Source organism: Chlamydotis macqueenii, chromosome 8 (genome assembly GCF_036417535.1).
Source record: "Chlamydotis macqueenii isolate bChlMac1 chromosome 8, bChlMac1.mat, whole genome shotgun sequence".
In the NCBI taxonomy this organism is placed as follows: domain Eukaryota; kingdom Metazoa; phylum Chordata; class Aves; order Otidiformes; family Otididae; genus Chlamydotis; species Chlamydotis macqueenii.
Window position 1 is genome coordinate 5728550 of NC_141563.1, and position 19249 is coordinate 5747798.

Below are 19249 nucleotides of genomic sequence, written 5' to 3' on the forward strand. Positions count from 1 at the left end.
CTTGTGGAGCAGTGGGTTGGTAGGATTCCTGTTTTGTTGAAAGAACATCAGGTGTGGCCCAAAGCTGATGCAATACCCACCCCTTCCACCCATTTTAGGATTGTCTGCAGTATTGACTAATGTGTCTCAGTTTCATATGAGGCCGTATTTATAAGTCAGCATGGTAAATATAATTAGGGTGGCGGAGGGAGCATCTGAATCAAGAGCATTACATAGTGGTATCAATTTATTTGCAGCTTCTTTGATTACAAGCCCCGCAGAATATGCTTTATCAGACTCGAGCCTAGGACTAGTGTCTGAGGTAGTTGTTCATTAGCTAATCAGCTGTTGAACTTCTGTCAAAAGTGGTGCAGAGAGGAATTTAAAATGAAGCTTCCAAGAGTACCCACGCTGGTCTCAGTACAGTGCTTCTTGTATCTGCATGATCTGCTCTCGTGGCTAGTCACTTGGACTGTGCGGAAGGTTTGGTAAAAATAGCTTTTTCCCAGCATGGCAGACAATTATTTTAAGGTTTGTTCACAGGGGAATATTTATTAGTACAGAAATGCTAATGATGGTGCTGTTTACTATTTAAATACAATATTAAACTGATACAGAATTCTAAGGGTTTTTTTTGGCTTATTTTAGGCTTACTTCAGGTGAATTTTAAAGATATCCTTGGACAGCATCAATGACTAAAATTATGGTTTGGCTAGTTCTGAGCGTTCCTTGTTGTACTGTTTGTGTTTATATGCTGTTTTGTGTTTTGAAGGTCTGGAGCCAAACTGATCTTTACATCTCAGTAACAGAATTGTCAGTGTATTTTTGTTGTTTAGTCTGTCTCTTTCTCCATAGGGTATGCAAAGCTCTGCATTTTGTTAGATAATAGAGCTTCTTTTCCTTTTTTTTTTTCCCACCCATGCTATAGCCTCTTCCTGAAAGGAAGTTCAAACTTCGTTCACTGCTGGGAAATTTGCCTTAAGGTTGAAACAACAAATCTCTGTTGCTAATTTTTCTAAGGAAATACAATTTGTGCAATTGGTCTACCTCTATCTGTACTTTCCTCTAGTAGCTTTTGAATCGCTCAGTCAGTGATGACTTCATTTGGCAGATGTGCCTTTCCTATTGCTTTGTGAAAAACTGTGTAAGTAGAAAAGGCATTGCTTGATTGTCTGCTTCAGGGAAAGGCAGAAGGAATTGAGCTGCGAGATGTTCTGTTCATCAGCCACCAAGTGACCAGTCAGCCCTGTAACCGCAGAGAAGCAAAGCAAGACTTCTGATCCTCTGACAGACGCCAAAGGGGAAGGTACGGGTTGAGGGGAAGCGCCAATGAAGCTGCAGAGATTTACTGTTCTAAGCAGAGACAGAGAAGAAACCAATCTCCCTCTCCAACTATATTGTTATATATCGTTGGTTCCACCTACTGCTAGTAAGTAGTTTTCTGTTGGTTGCTGATTCATTTTCACTTGTGTGGGAATACGGTATTCTATCAACAGTTAAAATGAAGAGGTCTGTCATAGATGTTCAGCATAGCATCCACCTGCAGACTGATTAAAGTGATTGTCTACTGCTGTGATAAAATTCACAGCGTGCAGTCAAATCTTTTCTGAAATGGAAAATGCCGTAAAACATGAAACGCTGGCCTGGAAGTTGTAATAACTAGGACAGTTAGCTTGCATAACAGGCTTTTGAGCAAGAAATGACAGCTATTGTTTTGTTGCTGTTAGGGACTTGAAATACAGCGATCAGAATTGAAGATGAGGGAATCTTGGGTTCTTCTGTAATTTTTCTGGAGAGTGAGCCTCATTCAAGTCTTAGCATACGTATCACTGACTCAGGTCGGTGATGTTAAAAATCTGAGCTGTACTTTGAATGTCAGCCATCAGGCCTTGGCTCCCTTTCTGAGAACACTGGGAATAATTTTATGAAAAATACCGAGTAAGTGCAAGCGTGATGGGGTTTCGCTTCTCAAAGCATTGTTGTGTGGGATTCCTTTCAGTGTGTAACATTAGTATTTTACCATCTTTTTTTTTTTTTATTTCAGTGTAAAATTTGTAGAAGTGAACTTCAAAGATTTTGTGCAATTTCAGAGAATTGAGTTGAAAGCAGTTTTGTAGAAATTAGTAAGGAATTCCGCCTTAAACTTATCACAGCATGCAAACCTAAAGCTTCTGTATAAATCTGTGATTTAACAGAAAAGAATGAAAAGTGACTTTTTGACAGTGAGCAGTACATGTTTTAGCTAAAGCATTGAATCGGGGCAAAGTTGGCTTTTGACTGACGGTTTAGTTGAAGATCCTTTAGCTGTCTGTGGGAGGGCGGATGAGCCCTATGGCTCACCACTTCTAATAAAGTTGATAAAGTGCCTGTTTTGTCTGCTGCGGGCTATAAACTGGCTGCCACGTTCGATTCCCTAACCTCTGCCTTGCTGTATTTGGTTTTGGGGGAGGTGGTGTTGGTTTTGGTATTGTACCCCTGTGTAATTAGTAACACCCATTTAGTTAATTTTCTACTTCTGAAGGAAGGCCCATTCTTTTTTTTCTGAGTGCTTTTTTCCACGACTTTGAAATTACAAAAAGCTAGGACTTCCTGCATTTGATAGCTGGAATAGTAAAATTGTGCATTTTAAAGTTGTGCAAACAACTTCAATTTTCTGTTTATACTTTCCTGAAGGGCAGCTCTCTAACATGGATATAGATTTTTGCATTGTTTTCTTTAACATGGATATAGATTTTTGCATTGTTTAAAGATGTGGAGAGAATGAATTTACAGCAGCTATTTCGCTTTAGTACAGATTTTTTTTTCTTAGTAAGCACAAAGTGCTTTTGTCATGCTACATAAAGTTTTAACGAAAAATGCAAGTTGAGGAGAAAGCCCATTTCATTGTTAGATACACCCATAAAGCAGAACTTCTGATTTCTGTTAATTCACTAGACTTTTCTGCTGAGGTCCCTGTCCTCTGGGCCAATTTCAAGTTGATGACCAGCTCAGGAGAGGCTTGGTTACACAGAGAGATTCCGAACAGTGAAGGTGCATCAGCTGAAAGAGCAAGGCTCAGTTTGGTCCAGCCTCATCCTCCCAAGGCCAGTTGACGCCCGAGTCATACTCTCTGTGGGAGGGTTCATTGATTCCCACCCCCTGATTTTGAATTCACCACTCTAATTAACATGCTTTAGGTTTGCTTACTGGTGACACGTCGGTGTGGCTGAAGGTGTCACTTGACATCCTCATGAGTTACCGGTGAAGGGAGCGAGGTATGGAGACCAGACCCAGTAATTTTCATTGGATTTGTGATCGTGATGTGTTGGCCAACTCGGGTGTGTCCGTATCACCCTCCCAAAAGCAGAGCTCTGCTGCCTGGCCAGGAGGGAGGGAAGAAAGCCGGAGCAGTGGTGCCAGCTGGTGGGAGGTGGTGGCACTGGGCAGAGGATGAGGTTAAGTATGAGGGCAGAAGTGTAGCTCGGATAACGCGAAGTTAGAAACAGCTGATGTGAAATGTACTACTAAAAATAAATGGTATTTAAATAAATGCAGTTATTCCGATGTCCTTTTAAATATAACTGGTTTTTTAATTAAATTTGGCTTTTTATATTTAATAAGGCTTCTTAAAACAAATTATTCAGTTAATCGCAACTGCAGTATAAATACGCAAACAAATTACTGCAGTCGTCATTTCGTGAACCGTGGCAGTTACCAAAGTACGCGCTTCTTGGTGTGGTGTGTAGTGATTTGTATGAGTGTCTCCATCTGTGGAAGAGAACTTTCCATTCCCTTCCCTTTGCTGAGCAGCAGGGATGTTCATGAAGGATTGCCACCGACGGCGTGCCTTACACCTATCCTCTTGCGTGAGTTACCCGGTTTGAGGTTCAGACAAACTTCCGGAGGGTGAATACCTGTAACGCGGTCATGCCAGCGTGTGGGCTGCAGTGGGACTGTAAACTGTGTGCGTCACACTTTGTAATTGCAAAAATAGACCCACGCCCACTTGTTGGTGCCACATAATTCCAGGGGTGAGCGTGGAAGACCAAAGTAGTTGTTTGGCTGGAAGAATGGGGACGGTCTGTTTGAGGGGTGCTGTCAAGGTGGAGTGTGATAGGAAGCATGAATCTCCACAGCTGGCACTCGATAAAAATAATGAGCACGGCCTACAGAGATGATTAAAAATAGACCGGGCTGCATTTTCTTCTGGTGACAGCTGTAAATCTGAGCTCTGCTCTTGGCTTTTGACATCTCCGCAGTCTCTTGATGAAATATGCATTTGTGAATTACACAATTACATGTTTACTTGCAAAGGAAGGTAATATTAGTCCTGAGCAATAAATATGTCAGCTCCTCTACTAAAAATACGCTTGTAAGTGGGTAAGCGTTTGAATACAGAGTTTCTTTTCTGTTAAATCTTTTCCCTGCCAGCCTAAACATGTCTAATGTCTAAGTGCTGGCTGCTGCAGTCCCTTTGAAGCAGAGCTTGGAGCTCATGTGACAATGCTGCAGTGTTTTGGAATGTGAAGTCAGTGTAAAAACAAAACAAAACAAAAAAAAACAAAACCAAAACCTGCCATACCTTCCCCGCTTTTCCTTTGGGAGCGGGGAGGGAGCTGGCTTCTGTGCTCCTGCTGTTCCGGGTGGGAAGGTCTCCAGATGGGGTTGTGTGAGCCGGTTCTGGCTGCTGCGGGACTCCAGCAAACTGTCGGGGTTTCGGCAGTGCTGCTCACCTGTACAGCAGTGTGTGGTCTGGTTTCTAGCACACCTTTCATCCTGTAGCTTTCACCCTTTAAGCTTTTCGCTTGGAATTTTGTGAGGCCAAAGAGTACCAACAAGGGTAAATTACTTGACGTTTCCAACGGAAAAGAGCGTGTTGGTTTTTGCTAAACCTTCTCTGCTTTCTCGCTTGCCTACAGGAATCGCCGTGCGTACGTAGAAGGCTTTGGCTTTCGGTTCTTGATTGACGCTTCCTGCTTGGTAGGGGTAGTGTTCTGCTTTCGCATCAGCTGCAAATGGTTCTGAGCTCTTAACTCACCCTGAGACTTCACGCCAAGCATCTTGTGTTCCCTTTGCAGAAACGCAGCTGAATGGAGCTCAGAGGGCCAGAGATGAAAACGTGAACGCGTTTCTGAAGGTTTCAGATGTGTCTGGCAGTGACCTCCTTACCTTAGTAATACAGAAGAGTTTTTCAACAGGAGCTTAGGATATCTTTACTCCAACTTATTAATATACTAACTGGAACGGTGTTCTGACAACAATTCTCCGTAGTAAAGTACTCACCCTACTACAGAACTGTCTTGTTTTTCTCTACTGAGAATGCAACTCAATGGAGGAAAGTAATGCTCTGATAAGCATGCGGGAAGATCGCTCCTTTCATGTGCGATACAGGTAAGAGTGTGTTAATTTTAGTGTGGGTGAGTGAGTGCTGGTAATAATAGAAAACTAAACGGGTTGCAGCAAATCGTTTGGCATCTGTGTTGCTGGTGTTATTGAAACTGAACACTCAAATAACTAACTTTTTTTTTTTTCTTGCTTTTCTTGATTTTTGAAGGATGAAAATTCACTTTTGTTGCCTAGTAGATTATATTCGTATAGTTACATGGTTGTATAGTATTGGGACTGTGCGCGGTTGCAGAATAGTACGTGATTGTCTGTATTTCTTTGTGTTTCTGATAGATCCATATTATTATGAAGCATGATCCCTGCATGGTAATACCTGCTGTCTCTCCTTTTAGCTTTTGGGCTGCATACGCAAGCTGTTGAGTTCTGTCTGCTGAGGTTCTTTGTACTTGTCCCATTATTGTTTCTATGAATGATGCATTTTTAGGTGTGCGGTCACCTAGAGCAGTATTTCCCTCACTTAAAATAAATAGTTTTGATTGATAGATAGAAATTGCTTTGATACCTTCGACTAAAACCATACTATTATTGCAAGTCAAGAGGATATGTGATTTCCCTTATGAGAGGTTTTATCATTTTTATTCTGGAATCTCCATTACAGACCTGGGTCAACCTGTTAGCATTCCAGAGTCCCTCTAACGAACCCGAACAACGAAAGCGTTGTGCAGTGCACGGTATTTGGATGGCTGGTGTTTGGAAGGGTATATCTCGCAGCTCATGCAATAGGACACTGGAACACTGGCATGATTGTTTTAAAAACGAATAAAAAGCGTGATTCTTGCTGTGTGCCTCCCCAACCCTCCACCCTGGTCTTTCTTGCTTTGGAGGCCTTTTCCTTGCTAGCTAACAGGAACAAAGCGCTGCCCTTGTTTGTAAGACAGCACATGCTATGGCTTGAAATTAACTCTGAAAACATTCTGACAGCGTTAGATTGCTGTTAGATTGCTCCGCTTCCATTTCACCAGAGTACAGTGTTAGCTCTGGTTAGCAGCGCACTCAGTGGGAGGAGCTTTTTCATGGTCAGTAAGGAGAATTTTAGCAAATAAACGGTAATTTACTGTCTGCTCTCTTTATTTTGCGAAAATCTTTACATGGTGGCTTTGACAGCAGGAATCCCTTAGTGCGTGAGCACGGTATTTCTTCTGTGCTAAGTGTTTCTTGAAGCTCTCTCATTTCTGTAACGTGTTTAGCCACGCTGATGCTGATGCTCTTGGTCCTTCCCAGACAATTGCAGAAGATCCTTGCTCGCTCCTGAATAAAAGCAGGAGCCAGTCAGGGTAGCATTATAGGAGGAAATGGGTGAAGAAGGTGGCACAGCCAATTGTCCGGTTTGAATTGACAAGCCAAAAATAACTTGAAAAAAATTGACAAGCACAGGCAGGGCAAAATGCCTTACCACTTTGGGCTCTCTTTCAGTACAGGCTTGAATGACACCAATTAACAATAAAAATATTAATGGCATTACTAAACCTTTCTGTAAGAACTGTAATCTGATGAACATTTAAAAACTATTAAGGCATAATCCTTTTAATTCTAAGAAAATACTGAACTTTTCTAAAACTTAGAGAAGCTGCAAACTAATTCAGTATATTGAACTGGAATTTCATGGTGATTTAATTTAATAGCTATAAAGATCCCAGTATGGGATCTTTCTTACAGGATGCTGTGGCATCAGTCCTTTTATGTATCTGAATTAAAGAGCTGTATGACAGGGTTTTTTTTGTTTTGTGTCTAGGTATGTGATGTGTATCTGCATGTTTTATGGCAAATTGCGTGGCAGCCCCGTTCCCCCTCAACAGCAAAACATCCTCTTCATGGGAACGGAATGGAGTAAAGCTAAATTAATTATGTTTTGAGATTGTAGTAATCAATGGGTTTTCTTGCCGCCTTCTGTTGCCTTGTTTTTTACCAGGTTTCTGTTCTTTATTGTAAAATGATAACAGCTGAAGGAAGGGAGACTCCAAAATGGGAGAAAATAACAGAGACGCTAGGGTGGAGTTTATATTCTTAGAAGTATAAAGACTTGAAAGAGAATGTGAGGAAGAGAGAAGAACAAGGAGGGGAGAAAAAGAAGAAAAGAAAAGAAAAAAACAAAACAAAGAGAAGGCAGCTAGGCAAGATTAAAAGCTTAGAGGGACAGATAAGGATGAGGTAGTTTTACAAATGAGAAATTATTCAGGAGATGCCAGCCTTTCAGAGAAGAGGTCCAGGCAGCTGTATGCAGAATGAGAGAGCGAAGCCCTGCGTGAGTATTTCCCCAGCAATATCTGGAGGAACATTGTCCTGTTTAGCAGGAACAGAATTTTGTTGGAAGTATGCAGATGAATGGGCCTTGTTCTCGTCTCGTCTCTGCAGCTTCAATGTGCCTTTTGTTCAGCCAGTGGGTGCCGAATAAATAAGTAATTCAATTCTGCCCTGGGAACAGGGAAAGTAATTTCATATTCTCCTCATAACTATTTAATGGCTTCCTAAAACATTGATAACCCAGTCCTGTCTAGTCTGCCGACAAGCTCTGTAACCATCAGTAGTGACAGTTAGAGCAGCCTCGGAGAGCGCTCCTAAGAGGTGATGGCTCTTTGACTGGAGAACACCTATGTAAATATATTTTTTTCAATGTGTTAATTTTCATAAGTGTCATTTAAGTAATGGAGGAAAGAAACCAAACCAAAACCAAACCTGTTGTGAGTCCAGCTTTGGTACTTGGTGGATAAGCTAGCAAACTTTCAAAATAACTGAATTATTTCTTAGCTCTTATGTAACATGAATAAAGTATTAATATTGGGTACAGGCAGCTGTGGAAATAAATAGTTCATTTTCTCTGGTTTTTTTTTTATATCTTATTTAGACTTTGAAATTGTAGAAGGTCAGTAAGAATGGCTCCAAATGGATCTGCAGCTTTAATTTGCTGTACAGATTGTAGCAACCTGTTAACCCAACTTTTCTAGAGATGCACTCAGGAGTAGTATTCAATCTTAGTTTCTTCTTTACTCAGACAATTACTAATTCCCATTCTCGTTTACTTCCTGTAATTCTGGTGGAATTGAAACACTCTGTAATAACAGGGGATTTTCACCAGCTGATGAAAGCTTTAGCTTCATAGTTCTTCATGTTCTGTATGAAAAACCCCAAGTCTTTCATTTTTATAGGTCATATTAAGTTTGCGTTGCAAAGTCAAAAGATTCTATTTCAAGCTCCTTGATGAAATGGTGTCGCTGCCTTGGCATTTGGCAGTCTTTGGCACAGTGGGAAATTAACTGAATGCAACGTATCTGAAAAATTACTGGTGCATAGCATTCGCTGGTGTCATCTTTGTACCTTTTAATGCTGTGCCTTTCCTTCCTCGGGTAGGTGGCTGATGCATCACAGTTGCAAATCGAAACATGAATTTTACACAGGACAAGTTCGCTTACAGAAGGGAGTATAGCATTTTGACCATTACTATGTCACATACAGATTTTGCTGAAAATTCTACCTCTTTCAGCCGTTCAAGCGAAACTTCTAAAGAAAGGAGTGTGATTTGTGTAATGGGCTAAGCCTTCGCACTGAGGAGCACCATATTTTCTAGCCGTCACTGTAATTGGACATGTCAGTTAGCATGAGGTGCCCGGAGAGAACCTCTTGGATAGGATTAAGATTACCTAATGAAGTGTTTTAAGTCTTAAACCTTCAGTTGCTGCTGGTGTAATCATTTCTGCCGTGTACTTAACTGTGCTTAATCATTTCTGCCTTTTTCTGTCTTCATTCAACACATGCACAATGTAACAAAAACCGAGTTGTGTGTTCTAGCAAATAGGAATGCTTTAACTTCTCTGAGAAGCGTTTCCAAACCTAAAAATACCGCGTGTGTTATGGATATCCAACCTGAGGAGTTGGGCCTGGGAAGAACTTCGTTGCAGAGTTGTCATTTGCTGTCTGCACCTTTACCAACTACCAAGCATACCGTATTTTTAATTGCAAAAGTTAAATATGTCGGTCATCTCCTTGTGCTTAAGTTGTGGAATGTCGAAGACCAGCAGGTACGGTACTGTTTTGTGTTGGTAGCTTGCTTTACTTAGCATCCAAATTCTTCTCGTTCTTTTCAAAGTCAGTGGGTTTTTCAGAAATGTGGCCTTTTTTCAGATTTGACTAGAATGTTGTGTAACGTCTCTTTTTCCAATTTAGAAAAATTAAGAAAGGTAAATATTACAGGTGTGTTAAATACTTCAACACTGTGTCTTGTCAAAACAGCTCTCTTCTGATGTTGCCATTAAAATAACTTTTGGAACAGCAAACATCTGACTGTTGCTATTACGGTTCTGTGCTTGTGAAGGGAAACGGTTTCAGGATTAAAATTCTAAATAGTTTATTCTTACAACCAGGTAAATGGCAAATGATGACCTAACAAGGATATCTTTAATTACATAAAATGTTCTGGTTTGGCGAACAAGCCCTTACTGTTTAATTCATCTTGAAGAAAAATTCAAAACAATATACAAATTTACAAAATTGATGTCCACTTTTTGGCAATATTAACACTTTGTAAACATTTACAGCATGTCTCTTACTGAGTTTTCTTTTTCAAAAATCTTTAAAAAGTAGAATGATGGTATTTTTGCGAGCTTTTTAAAATGCATGTATCTTGAAAAAGCTAGAGAACCGTAGTGCTTCAAGATCAACACCCTGAATTCGTCTTCCTTCTCCTCCTCCGCTCCCCTACCTCCCTCACGTCTCGGAACTGGAAAGCAGGAGATGTTTGTACGTAGTTGGTAACACTGAGATGTTACGTTTTGTACACCTGAATTCACAGGAGCAAAAATGCATATTGAATGGGCTTTGGCAGCTGCAGTTCTCTAAGAGCTTTGTTCAGGGTTCAAAATGAAATCTTCTGCAAATTCTGCTATAAACTAATTCATCAGTATCTTCTTTGCTTCTGGCGGTATTTTTTTCCTGTATAATTACACAGTTATTTGCTAATAATAATAAAAAATATCCCAGTGGCTTCTGGAATGATGGCATCTCAGTTAAGTAATTTCAACTGACGTTTTGTCATTGATTCAATCTAGACCATTTTTCTTTAGACTCTGAGAAATTTGATAGCAGTGCCACTACAGGAAATGATGGAGTGCCAAGTATTGAATTACAAAAGAAACAACTTTGGGGAGAAATAGTCATGGTCTTTGATACACAGGAATACTTGAATTTTATTTTTTGTTTTTTTTTTTTCCATATGACATTTTGCAGGTAACTATGGCATCAGCCTAAAAATAAAAGTGTTTTTCAAAATCAGTTACTTGCCAAGAATAGCTTGATTTTTCGGTCACTGTACTGAAATTATCTAGTTAGTGAAAAATCTGCAGTTTTCAATCCTGCAGGTGCTATATATGGAAAAAACAGCGTTTGGATTTCCTCCCTGAGACTTAAAAAGAAAAAAAAAAAAAAAAAACCAAACCCTGAAGCTATTTGTTTTGATGATGTGTTTGCTCATCGCTATTGAAGTTACATTTCCATTTCAGTGTTAGTCCCTGTAATGTTACAGTCCCAAGCTCATGGCTTGTATTGTGCTGACTCCCTGTCCTAACCAAACAGAGACCCTCTGAGTCCTCTCCAGACCTCAGGTTCTTGGACGAAGTGCTACATTTAGAGTGACCGTTTCTCTTTTTCTTAAACTGCGCAGGATGGAGGCTTCCTGCCTAGAGCTGGCTCTGGAAGGTGAGCGCCTGTGTAAAGCAGGAGATTGCCGAGCTGGTGTCTCGTTCTTTGAAGCAGCTGTTCAGGTTGGAACTGAAGACTTAAAAACACTCAGTGCTATTTACAGCCAGTTAGGCAACGCCTATTTCTACTTGCATGAGTACGCAAAGGCCTTGGAATACCATCACCATGATTTAACTCTTGCAAGGTAATCTTGTGTCTTTCTTTCACCGCGTTCTCCATTTCATCCCCTTCATGTAGAGATGAGCAGTTGACCGTTCATTTTCCTGCCAAACCCTGCTGTTAACAGCGGCTAGTGAGCGAGCGTGGTGATGGCAGAGGGCCGGGGTCTGGCAGGTAACGCGATTGCCCTTTCACCTGGGAGCTAATACTCCGTCTGCACCATAATCCTGGTACTGCCCGAGGCCTCACCGCGTTTGTGGATAATTAAGTGGCTTCTTTAAATCCACCCTTTCTTTATCCTTTCCTGTTTCTAAAACTCTGTCTTTCTGGTTCTCCAGAATATTAAGCCGGCTGTCTTGTTCACTACAGAGAACTCATTCACGTTTTCCCTGTGTAGAACTTGTGACATCTAAAAACCCTCTGCATTTCGTACGCTGTTCATGCACTTGACTTTGAATGGTTTGGTGTAGATCCAATAAAAGACGCAGGCACCGTATGTGCTTAACCTCAATTTAAGCACAAATCTATTCTTCTCCCTGCCTGAACCTGCTCCAGTGCTGCAACCTTGTGGGAACTGGTTGGGTTGTGCTGCTCCCCAGTATCGCAGCCTGGGTGGTTCGGTGGCAGTCTCTGGCCTCAGCCTCATTTAGAAGCCAGAAATGCAGTATTACCTCTGAGCTTTCTGGGAGAGCAGAACGTCTTGTAGATTATACACAGTCAAGTAAAATGCAGAAACAGTTAAACCTCTCTCTCTAATGTTGGGACTGTCTTTCTACATAATCATTGAGAATTTTCTCTTTCTAAAATAAGTGATTATTTTTTTTTTTAATGTTAAGTAGATGATCAGTGCCATGAATACTAGCAGCTGCACAAACACCACCAACAAAATGAAATGTCTGTAACCCAGCTTGAACGATGTTTGTGTGGGTGCATTTTAGATAAAAAATGAACGGAAAACATACCACTTACATGGTTGTAATCTCTTTTCGTACGTTTTTTCTAACTGTCTACCGTACATTGAGCGTCTCCTTGGTTTCAAATGATGCACTGGTTACTGGGTGCTCTACCTCTGCGTTTTTAGGACAATTGGAGATCTACTGGGAGAAGCTAAAGCTAGCGGGAACCTGGGCAACACCTTAAAAGTACTTGGGAATTTTGAAGAGGCTATTGTTTGTTGTCAAAGACATCTGGATATTTCCAGAGAGCTTAACGATAAGGTAAGAATTGCTTGGGAAGCTGGAAGGAAACTGCTAGTACGTATTGCTGAACCCTGTTGTACTGGTGATGAGCGTGCCACCTTTCAGAGAAAAGCAAATCCTGAATTGTCGATCATTTCTTCTGCACAAGAAGAATCCGTTAGTTGTACGATAGTTGTTTGTACCTGGAAGGCTATAGATCCAGATCAGTAAATATTATCCTGGTTTGTGGTGTGGGGTATTTTTTTTTTTTTTTTTTAAATTTTAATTTTTAATGATAATTGGCCTCAATAATTATTATGTGTCTGTCACCTCAAAAGGCAGTAGTATGCAAAACAATTTGATTGAGGGATATGACTGGGTGGGAGTAAGGTGGGTGATGAGAAGATGTTCAGAATGGGCAGAGCAGGTGTTGCCAAGTAGTTAATAAATTTTTTTCTCAGCTGTGAATTGCACTAATAGTTGTGACACAAGACATTGAAGCATACAATTTTAATGCCTTATTTTACTTTTGGTTTAGGTTGGAGAAGCAAGAGCGCTGTATAATCTGGGAAATGTCTACCACTCTAAAGGGAAAAATGTCGCTAGTGCTGGGACTCACGATCCAGGGGAGCTTCCAGATGATGTAAGAAATGCTTTACGAAAAGCTGCAGATTATTATGAGTAAGTAGTAGCTTTAAATATTGGGGATTGATAGGATATGACCACTGAGTTCATTAGAACATTGGGAGACCTGTGGTGTCATGAGCTAACCCGTGGCACGCTTCTCTTCGGAACAGTGGTACCTGTGATTTCTTTCCCTTTTAAACTGGAGAGTGCTCTGGTTTTTTTTTGTTACGCCCTTGTTTTTAGTGTACCTCTCATTACCTAGCAAGTCCTTCCCTTGTGTTAGAATCCAGTATTACTCTTCACGCCAGACCAAGACAACGAAGGACCTCGGTGTGCGTGTCTGTACTGTGGCTCTCTAACTAGAAGTGAGCACACCAGCTTGAGTGAGAATGCAGTTAAGTGTGGTATCTCACAGGAAACGTTTCCTGCTCGGTGAAAGATGTATGCTGGCATAACGACCATTAAATTAAGGCCAAAGTAGAAAATCTCTCCCTTTTCCTTTATATAAATGGAAATGTAATAAAAAATTATTTAAATGACTCTCTGATGAAAAGATCTCTTACAAGTCACTATTCTTCCCCTTCTCACTTCCCCCGAACAGGGAAAACCTGACAATAGTAACAGAGCTGGGGGACAGAGCAGCACAAGGACGTGCCTTTGGAAATCTGGGAAACACGCACTATCTTCTGGGCAACTTCAGGAGTGCGGTTCTAGCCCACGAGCAGGTACAGCAGCGTGCTAGTAGGGAGTTCTGGTCTAGCCAAATATCACCGGTGGCTCCTGATCTTAAGTTACGTGTATGGTGTTGGATCTTGTGGCAAGCTTTGTAGTGCAAGTTTTAAATCTTAATGGCACAGCCTCCAGTCTGGCTGGTCTTACCAAGCATTGTTGGCCTAAAGAACAGCTACGGACGCAAGGTGGAAAACCTATGAGCATGCATTTTGGTATGCAAATGTATGTTACAAAGCACAAAACTGAGTAACCAATGCGATTATTTCCCATTTTTAAGCGTCTCCTAATTGCAAAAGAATTTGGTGATAGATCAGCGGAAAGAAGAGCATACAGCAATCTTGGAAACGCCTACATATTTCTGGGTGAATTTGAAACCGCTTCCGAATACTACAAGTTAGTTGACTGCTTATAAATATAACTTATACCTCTGCTTGTGCAGTTTACTTCTGTTGCGCCCGGTACTTTAGCTCACTGTAGAACAGCCATCTCTTCAGCATGTACTTAAAAAGGAGCTGCATTTTTGTAGCAAAAATAACATCTTTCTCTAGTTGTTTAAACAACTTGGAAAAAGACAAGCTCGGCAAAGATACAGTATAGGTGTTACAAACATCTTAGGTCGATTTCAGAGCTTACCGGTTCTTTTTGAAAAGACAAAAAAAGCCTCAATGCTGAGCAGATGCCTCGGAGCACTCAGATTCTTCTTACCCAGGAGGGGCAGGCGGGCTGGGTGGTTACAGCTCCGTCTCGCTCAGGCTGGTGCGGAATACACAAGTGTTTATTGACATGCTGGTACTAGACTGTTTCAAGTGCACACTGTCAGGAAAACTGCTACGAATTATTGCTGAAGCGATAAATTAAAATTAGGAGATGCTGTTTGAGGGATCAGTCTACTCTGATCTAAATGGAAATAGGTTGCAGTTGGGGGAGAGCAGAAGACAGACACCTAAAATCTTTTCAGAGTTTACAAGGTAGTAATTTATTAGTAGCCAGCGTGCCAGCCCGGTGTCCCAATTTGTTTAATTTGTATAAGTGGTTATTAGTTGTGCAGGTACAGTTTTTAAAACCTTTCCTTGGAGATTTTTGAGGTGACTAACCCTTTCTTTCAGGAGGACGTTACAGCTGGCTCGGCAGCTTAAGGACCGAGCGGTGGAAGCCCAGGCCTGCTACAGCCTTGGCAATACGTACACTTTGCTTCAAGACTACGAAAAAGCGATCGATTACCATTTGAAACACCTTGTGATTGCTCAGGAGTTAAATGACAAGTAAGCCCCACGAGATTGTTTAACGTATGTATGACGCTGGTCCCAAATGCTGTTACCGCTAACGCGCTGTGGCTGTTCTGTATGACAGCTGAATTAATGGGAGTTCCCCACAATGCTGGGCTCCAGCTTTCATGTGGGAAAAAATAAATTACTCATGAAGGTATTGCAGCTAATGAGTCTGAGATGAAAGAGGAACCGCTGAGTGACTGTCCTACATCTTCTGTCAGCATCATCTTTATAAAGCAAGGAATAGAAAAGCAGATCTCTCTTTTTCATGACTTCCTTATAATTATTTTGCATACCTTCACAAGAATATGTCTCCTCCTTTTCCACAAATTAAGCAGCAGGGGAGGGATGGGGAAAGGAGAATTAATACAGTGGCAGGTAATTCTTACTTTATAATCATGATTTCTAAGGCCTTTTTTATAACACTGGGTACAACTGAAATATTTTACAACTGTTAAATGCACGTCTTCTAACTCAAGAAGCAGAATACATGAAGAATAGTAAGGTATGCAATCTGAGGAAAAGCAAAGTAGGATATAAAACGTTTCATCCTTGCAAAACTGAGTGACTTATATTTGCTATGAGCTAAAAAAAATTAAATTATTAGATTTGCTCATATTTAAGGGTATACCGAGCTTACCCTCCGTTAAACACAATACTGAACGTGTGAGGGTTGGAATGGTTTGGTGATAGCCTTCATGTCTTCCTGTGGCAGTATTATGAAAACCCGACCCCTAGCGTTCAGCCATCAAGGTGTAACTGAAAATGTGTTCTATTTTTTGCAGAATTGGCGAAGGAAGAGCATGCTGGAGTTTAGGGAACGCACACACTGCTCTGGGAAATCACGACCAAGCTATGCATTTTGCAGAAAGGCACTTGGAGATTTCGAGAGAGGTATGATTTTCACCTTGTCACCCTCTGTGTATGTCGGCTGTTGGTTTTTGCTCTCATAACACAGTGATTTTATGGAGGTGTGTGCACGCATACGATTTTGAATAACGGCATGGATTTTGAATTAGTTCCGAGATAGCTGATTCCAAATTCTGCCAGCCATGTCTCACTGCAGCTAGCTCCTTTGTTCTTGTGCCACCTCTGATGATGGCAGCATGGAATCCCAGTTAGTAGCCCAGCAGAGGTTATTTCAGGCTTTGCTTTGTACCTTTTGGTTGTTAACGTACTTCATTAAAAAGACAGTTCCCTCAGTTTTCAACCAGGAAAAGTTTTTCTCTCAGAAATCCAGGGGACAAATTTTGTTTTAAATTTACCTATGTGTATACATTGTTACAGTGACAGAACTGCTTATTTTATGTGCTTGCAGGTAGGAGACAGAGGTGGGGAACTCACTGCGAGGCTTAATCTCTCCGATCTTCAAATGGTTCTTGGATTAAGCTACAGCACCAACAACTCCATGATGTCAGAAAGCCATGTGGTGGAGAACAGTTTCACTGGTACGTGCCTGTTTCTGCAATGCTTTCTAGCAGTGAACTTGAAAAATAATCTGTTTTTTCTGATTACCGATGGTTGAGTAAAGGTACTGCTTATTCCTTTTTTTTTTGTCTTTTTTTCCTTATTAACATGGGAGATGTATCTATTTGCTGCCAGATTATGTCTTTCCCTTTTTTCTTCCCACCATTTTAGCAACACTGGGGGTTCAGTACAACCCAGTTCATTTAATGTTCCTCTGTTCGAAGAGCCATGCTCCTTCTGCTGTGTCCCATGAGAGCAACTTACACGGCTTAGATGGGTGTGGTTTTGAAGGCTGCTGTTACTAGTGGCTTTTTAAATTTAACTGCACTATTTCGGAACTCGGAATGGCTGTAACTTGGACCTTAGATGAGTACAGCCACAGCTTTGAAGGGGACACCACGAATCTTAACAATAAAACAATGAACTTGCTTCTGTCTTGAAGGTACCAGACCGAGGGTGGGACGCCGCTACAGTATGGAGAACATGGAACTTATGAAATTAACACCAGAAAAGGTTGGCACTTCCCTTCTTTCTGTTCTGCCGGTGCGATTGCACAGACACGTTTCTAAGGGTTTAACTTCAGCAGTTATGACAGTCAGAAGTTTTATACTTAACTGTGAAAGAACTCAGCAGAATGCTGATGTGTCATTTGCATTCCCTTTTTAATTTAGTTGATCGTAAGAGTTGGTTAAGAGGAGGTCTAACAATTCTAACAAACAGTACTTTTGTCGTGTAGGTAACAGCATAGTGCATGTGTAATGGCTTGTGGGAAGCTTGCTTTGTCCCCCTCACGAGGAAGAAAGAATGAGGTCCTGTAGTGTGCATCAAAGGAATTCCTTTCATCTCCTCTTTAAAAGTGCTTTGAGGTTGCAGCATGAACGTGATTCAGAGTAAAATGCCTAAGCTTTAGCTCAGCTGAACTTTTTTTAATTTGGGTACAGTCATTTTATAAACCCTTAAAATACACGTTCTGTTGTTCACTTTGGGATTTCAACCAATTTGCAAGCCATCAGGAGTTTTAACATCCAGCTGTCTTGAGTAAGGATGCGATTTCAGAAATGCTGAAGCTGAGTCAGTTAGTTAGGTAAAGTAACTTCTCCCCAAGCTCAGAGAAATCTCCTGGAGCTGGGAGCTCCGGATTGAAACCCTTGTGTCAGTCTGTCTTAGAGAGATTTTCTCCCAGTTCTCTCTGCCTTTCAACACTGGGCTGGCAGTGATAAATGACTCCAGTGGCAGACTGAAATTGCTGGTTTGCCCTCCATACTGGGGTACCTGATTCCCAGCCTGCCATGGTGTTTATCAGACAGGAAATTAAATCTCGAAGCTTACATCTGGACAGTTAGTGCAGCTGAAGTCAGCACTGATCTAAAAAGATTGTGCCTTAGGCCAGGGTGATTTCTCTGCAGGGAACCTCTAAGCTTGTGCCCAGTACCAGCTGTATTTTCTTACTTCTGAATCTGTTTTGTCTGTGGTCTCTTGTAAAATACATGGCCTGTGACAGCCTGTGCCCTAGATAGACTAAAATGTTTCATGGGGATTTTGGTAATGAAGTATTAACCTAGTATCGCAGCTTAGCTCTTATACAGGGCTTTTTTCAAGAGACTTGTTGAGTGGATTCTCAAAATTCATTCCACAAATGTCTTTTTGATTATGGTTGGATTGTACAGGATGGTGTCTTCCTGGAGCTGGACTCTGTGTGCTGCTCTTAAATAAGCCTTTAAAAGGCACTCCCTTTGGGTAGGCAGCGCTGCTGAAGGATTTCTGACTATGCTGCATCAAGAAAATAACGGGAGTTTATTCAGCTATTGTAAGAGCTTGTCAGCTGCAGATAGAGCTGTCGATTTTGTGGATAATTGTTTATTTTAGAAGAGAATCTAGGGAAAATCTGTTGAGTTCATAAAGCTATCCGTTCTGTTCTTCAGTGAAATGAGATGGTTATTCCTGTTTGCTCTTGTGCTGCCATTCTTCTCCCTCTTCCTTTTCAATCTTTCCTGGGAATTCTGTATCTATCAAGGACTGCACGGAAGGCTGGTTGAAGTATCTGGGTTTGTACAAGGGTCTGTTTCGCTCTAACACTTTGCAAAACTATGGATTATTTTTTTTTTCCTTTTCCAATTGTAAGCGTGTCGGGTGGGAAACGCCAGCTGTGTCTGCCTTTTAGCATTCACATCATTAACTCCTGCCCTGCCGTCAGCAGGGAAAACGTCACCGTGTTTGACTGGCTGTACTGATGGGTGTCACACTGCAGTTCAGGTGTACGACTGACCGTAACAGCACTAACCTGCTTCGGGTAGCAAGAGCTCAACCATCACAGGCCAAGTAGAGTTTTCACATCCTAGTGGTCGGATAAACTAAGAGGTAACGGTGTAGGTAATTAAAAACAGAAGGCTTAATTTCATGACTCTTGTTTTCTTAGGTTCAGAACTGGAACAGTGAGATTCTTGCTAAACAGAAACCACTGGTTGCCAAAACTTCAGCAAAACTGCATTTTGTAAATCGACTAAAAGGCAAAAAGTACAAAAACGGCACCACTTCCAAAGTTTTGCAGGATGCCAGTAATTCTATTGACCATCGACTGCCAAACTCTCAGAGGGTAGGTCTGGCGAGCTGTGGAGAGCGTAGCCTTTACTCATCTTTGACCGGAATTACGGAAAACACGTTCCTGCAGCTGGCCACGTCAGTTTGACTTGACTTAAACGCTGTGGCTCTGTAAAATGGCGCAGAACCTGCCCTTCTGCTGCTGTCTCTTGGGTGGTGCCAGCTTTC

The 19249-nt window shown here is 41.3% G+C and overlaps 1 protein-coding gene across 3 annotated transcripts in view; it reads left to right on the plus strand.

Moving 5' to 3' along the window:
- Positions 1-19249, plus strand: part of GPSM2 (G protein signaling modulator 2) — a 28282-nt gene that overhangs the window by 6408 nt on the left and 2625 nt on the right. The window contains exons 2-13 of one of the 3 annotated variants that reach the window (XM_086752874.1): positions 5037-5349; positions 5963-6062; positions 11015-11236; positions 12293-12428; positions 12928-13070; positions 13618-13741; positions 14026-14141; positions 14855-15010; positions 15802-15910; positions 16335-16464; positions 16926-16996; positions 18900-19076. In XM_086752874.1, the coding sequence (XP_086609000.1) occupies positions 11016-11236; positions 12293-12428; positions 12928-13070; positions 13618-13741; positions 14026-14141; positions 14855-15010; positions 15802-15910; positions 16335-16464; positions 16926-16996; positions 18900-19076 (1383 nt within the window). In that variant the 5' untranslated portion in view covers positions 5037-5349; positions 5963-6062; position 11015. The remainder of the gene's footprint in view (positions 1-5036; positions 5350-5962; positions 6063-11014; positions 11237-12292; positions 12429-12927; positions 13071-13617; positions 13742-14025; positions 14142-14854; positions 15011-15801; positions 15911-16334; positions 16465-16925; positions 16997-18899; positions 19077-19249) is intronic. The other 2 variants (XM_086752873.1, XM_086752875.1) reach the window with 2 other exon arrangements.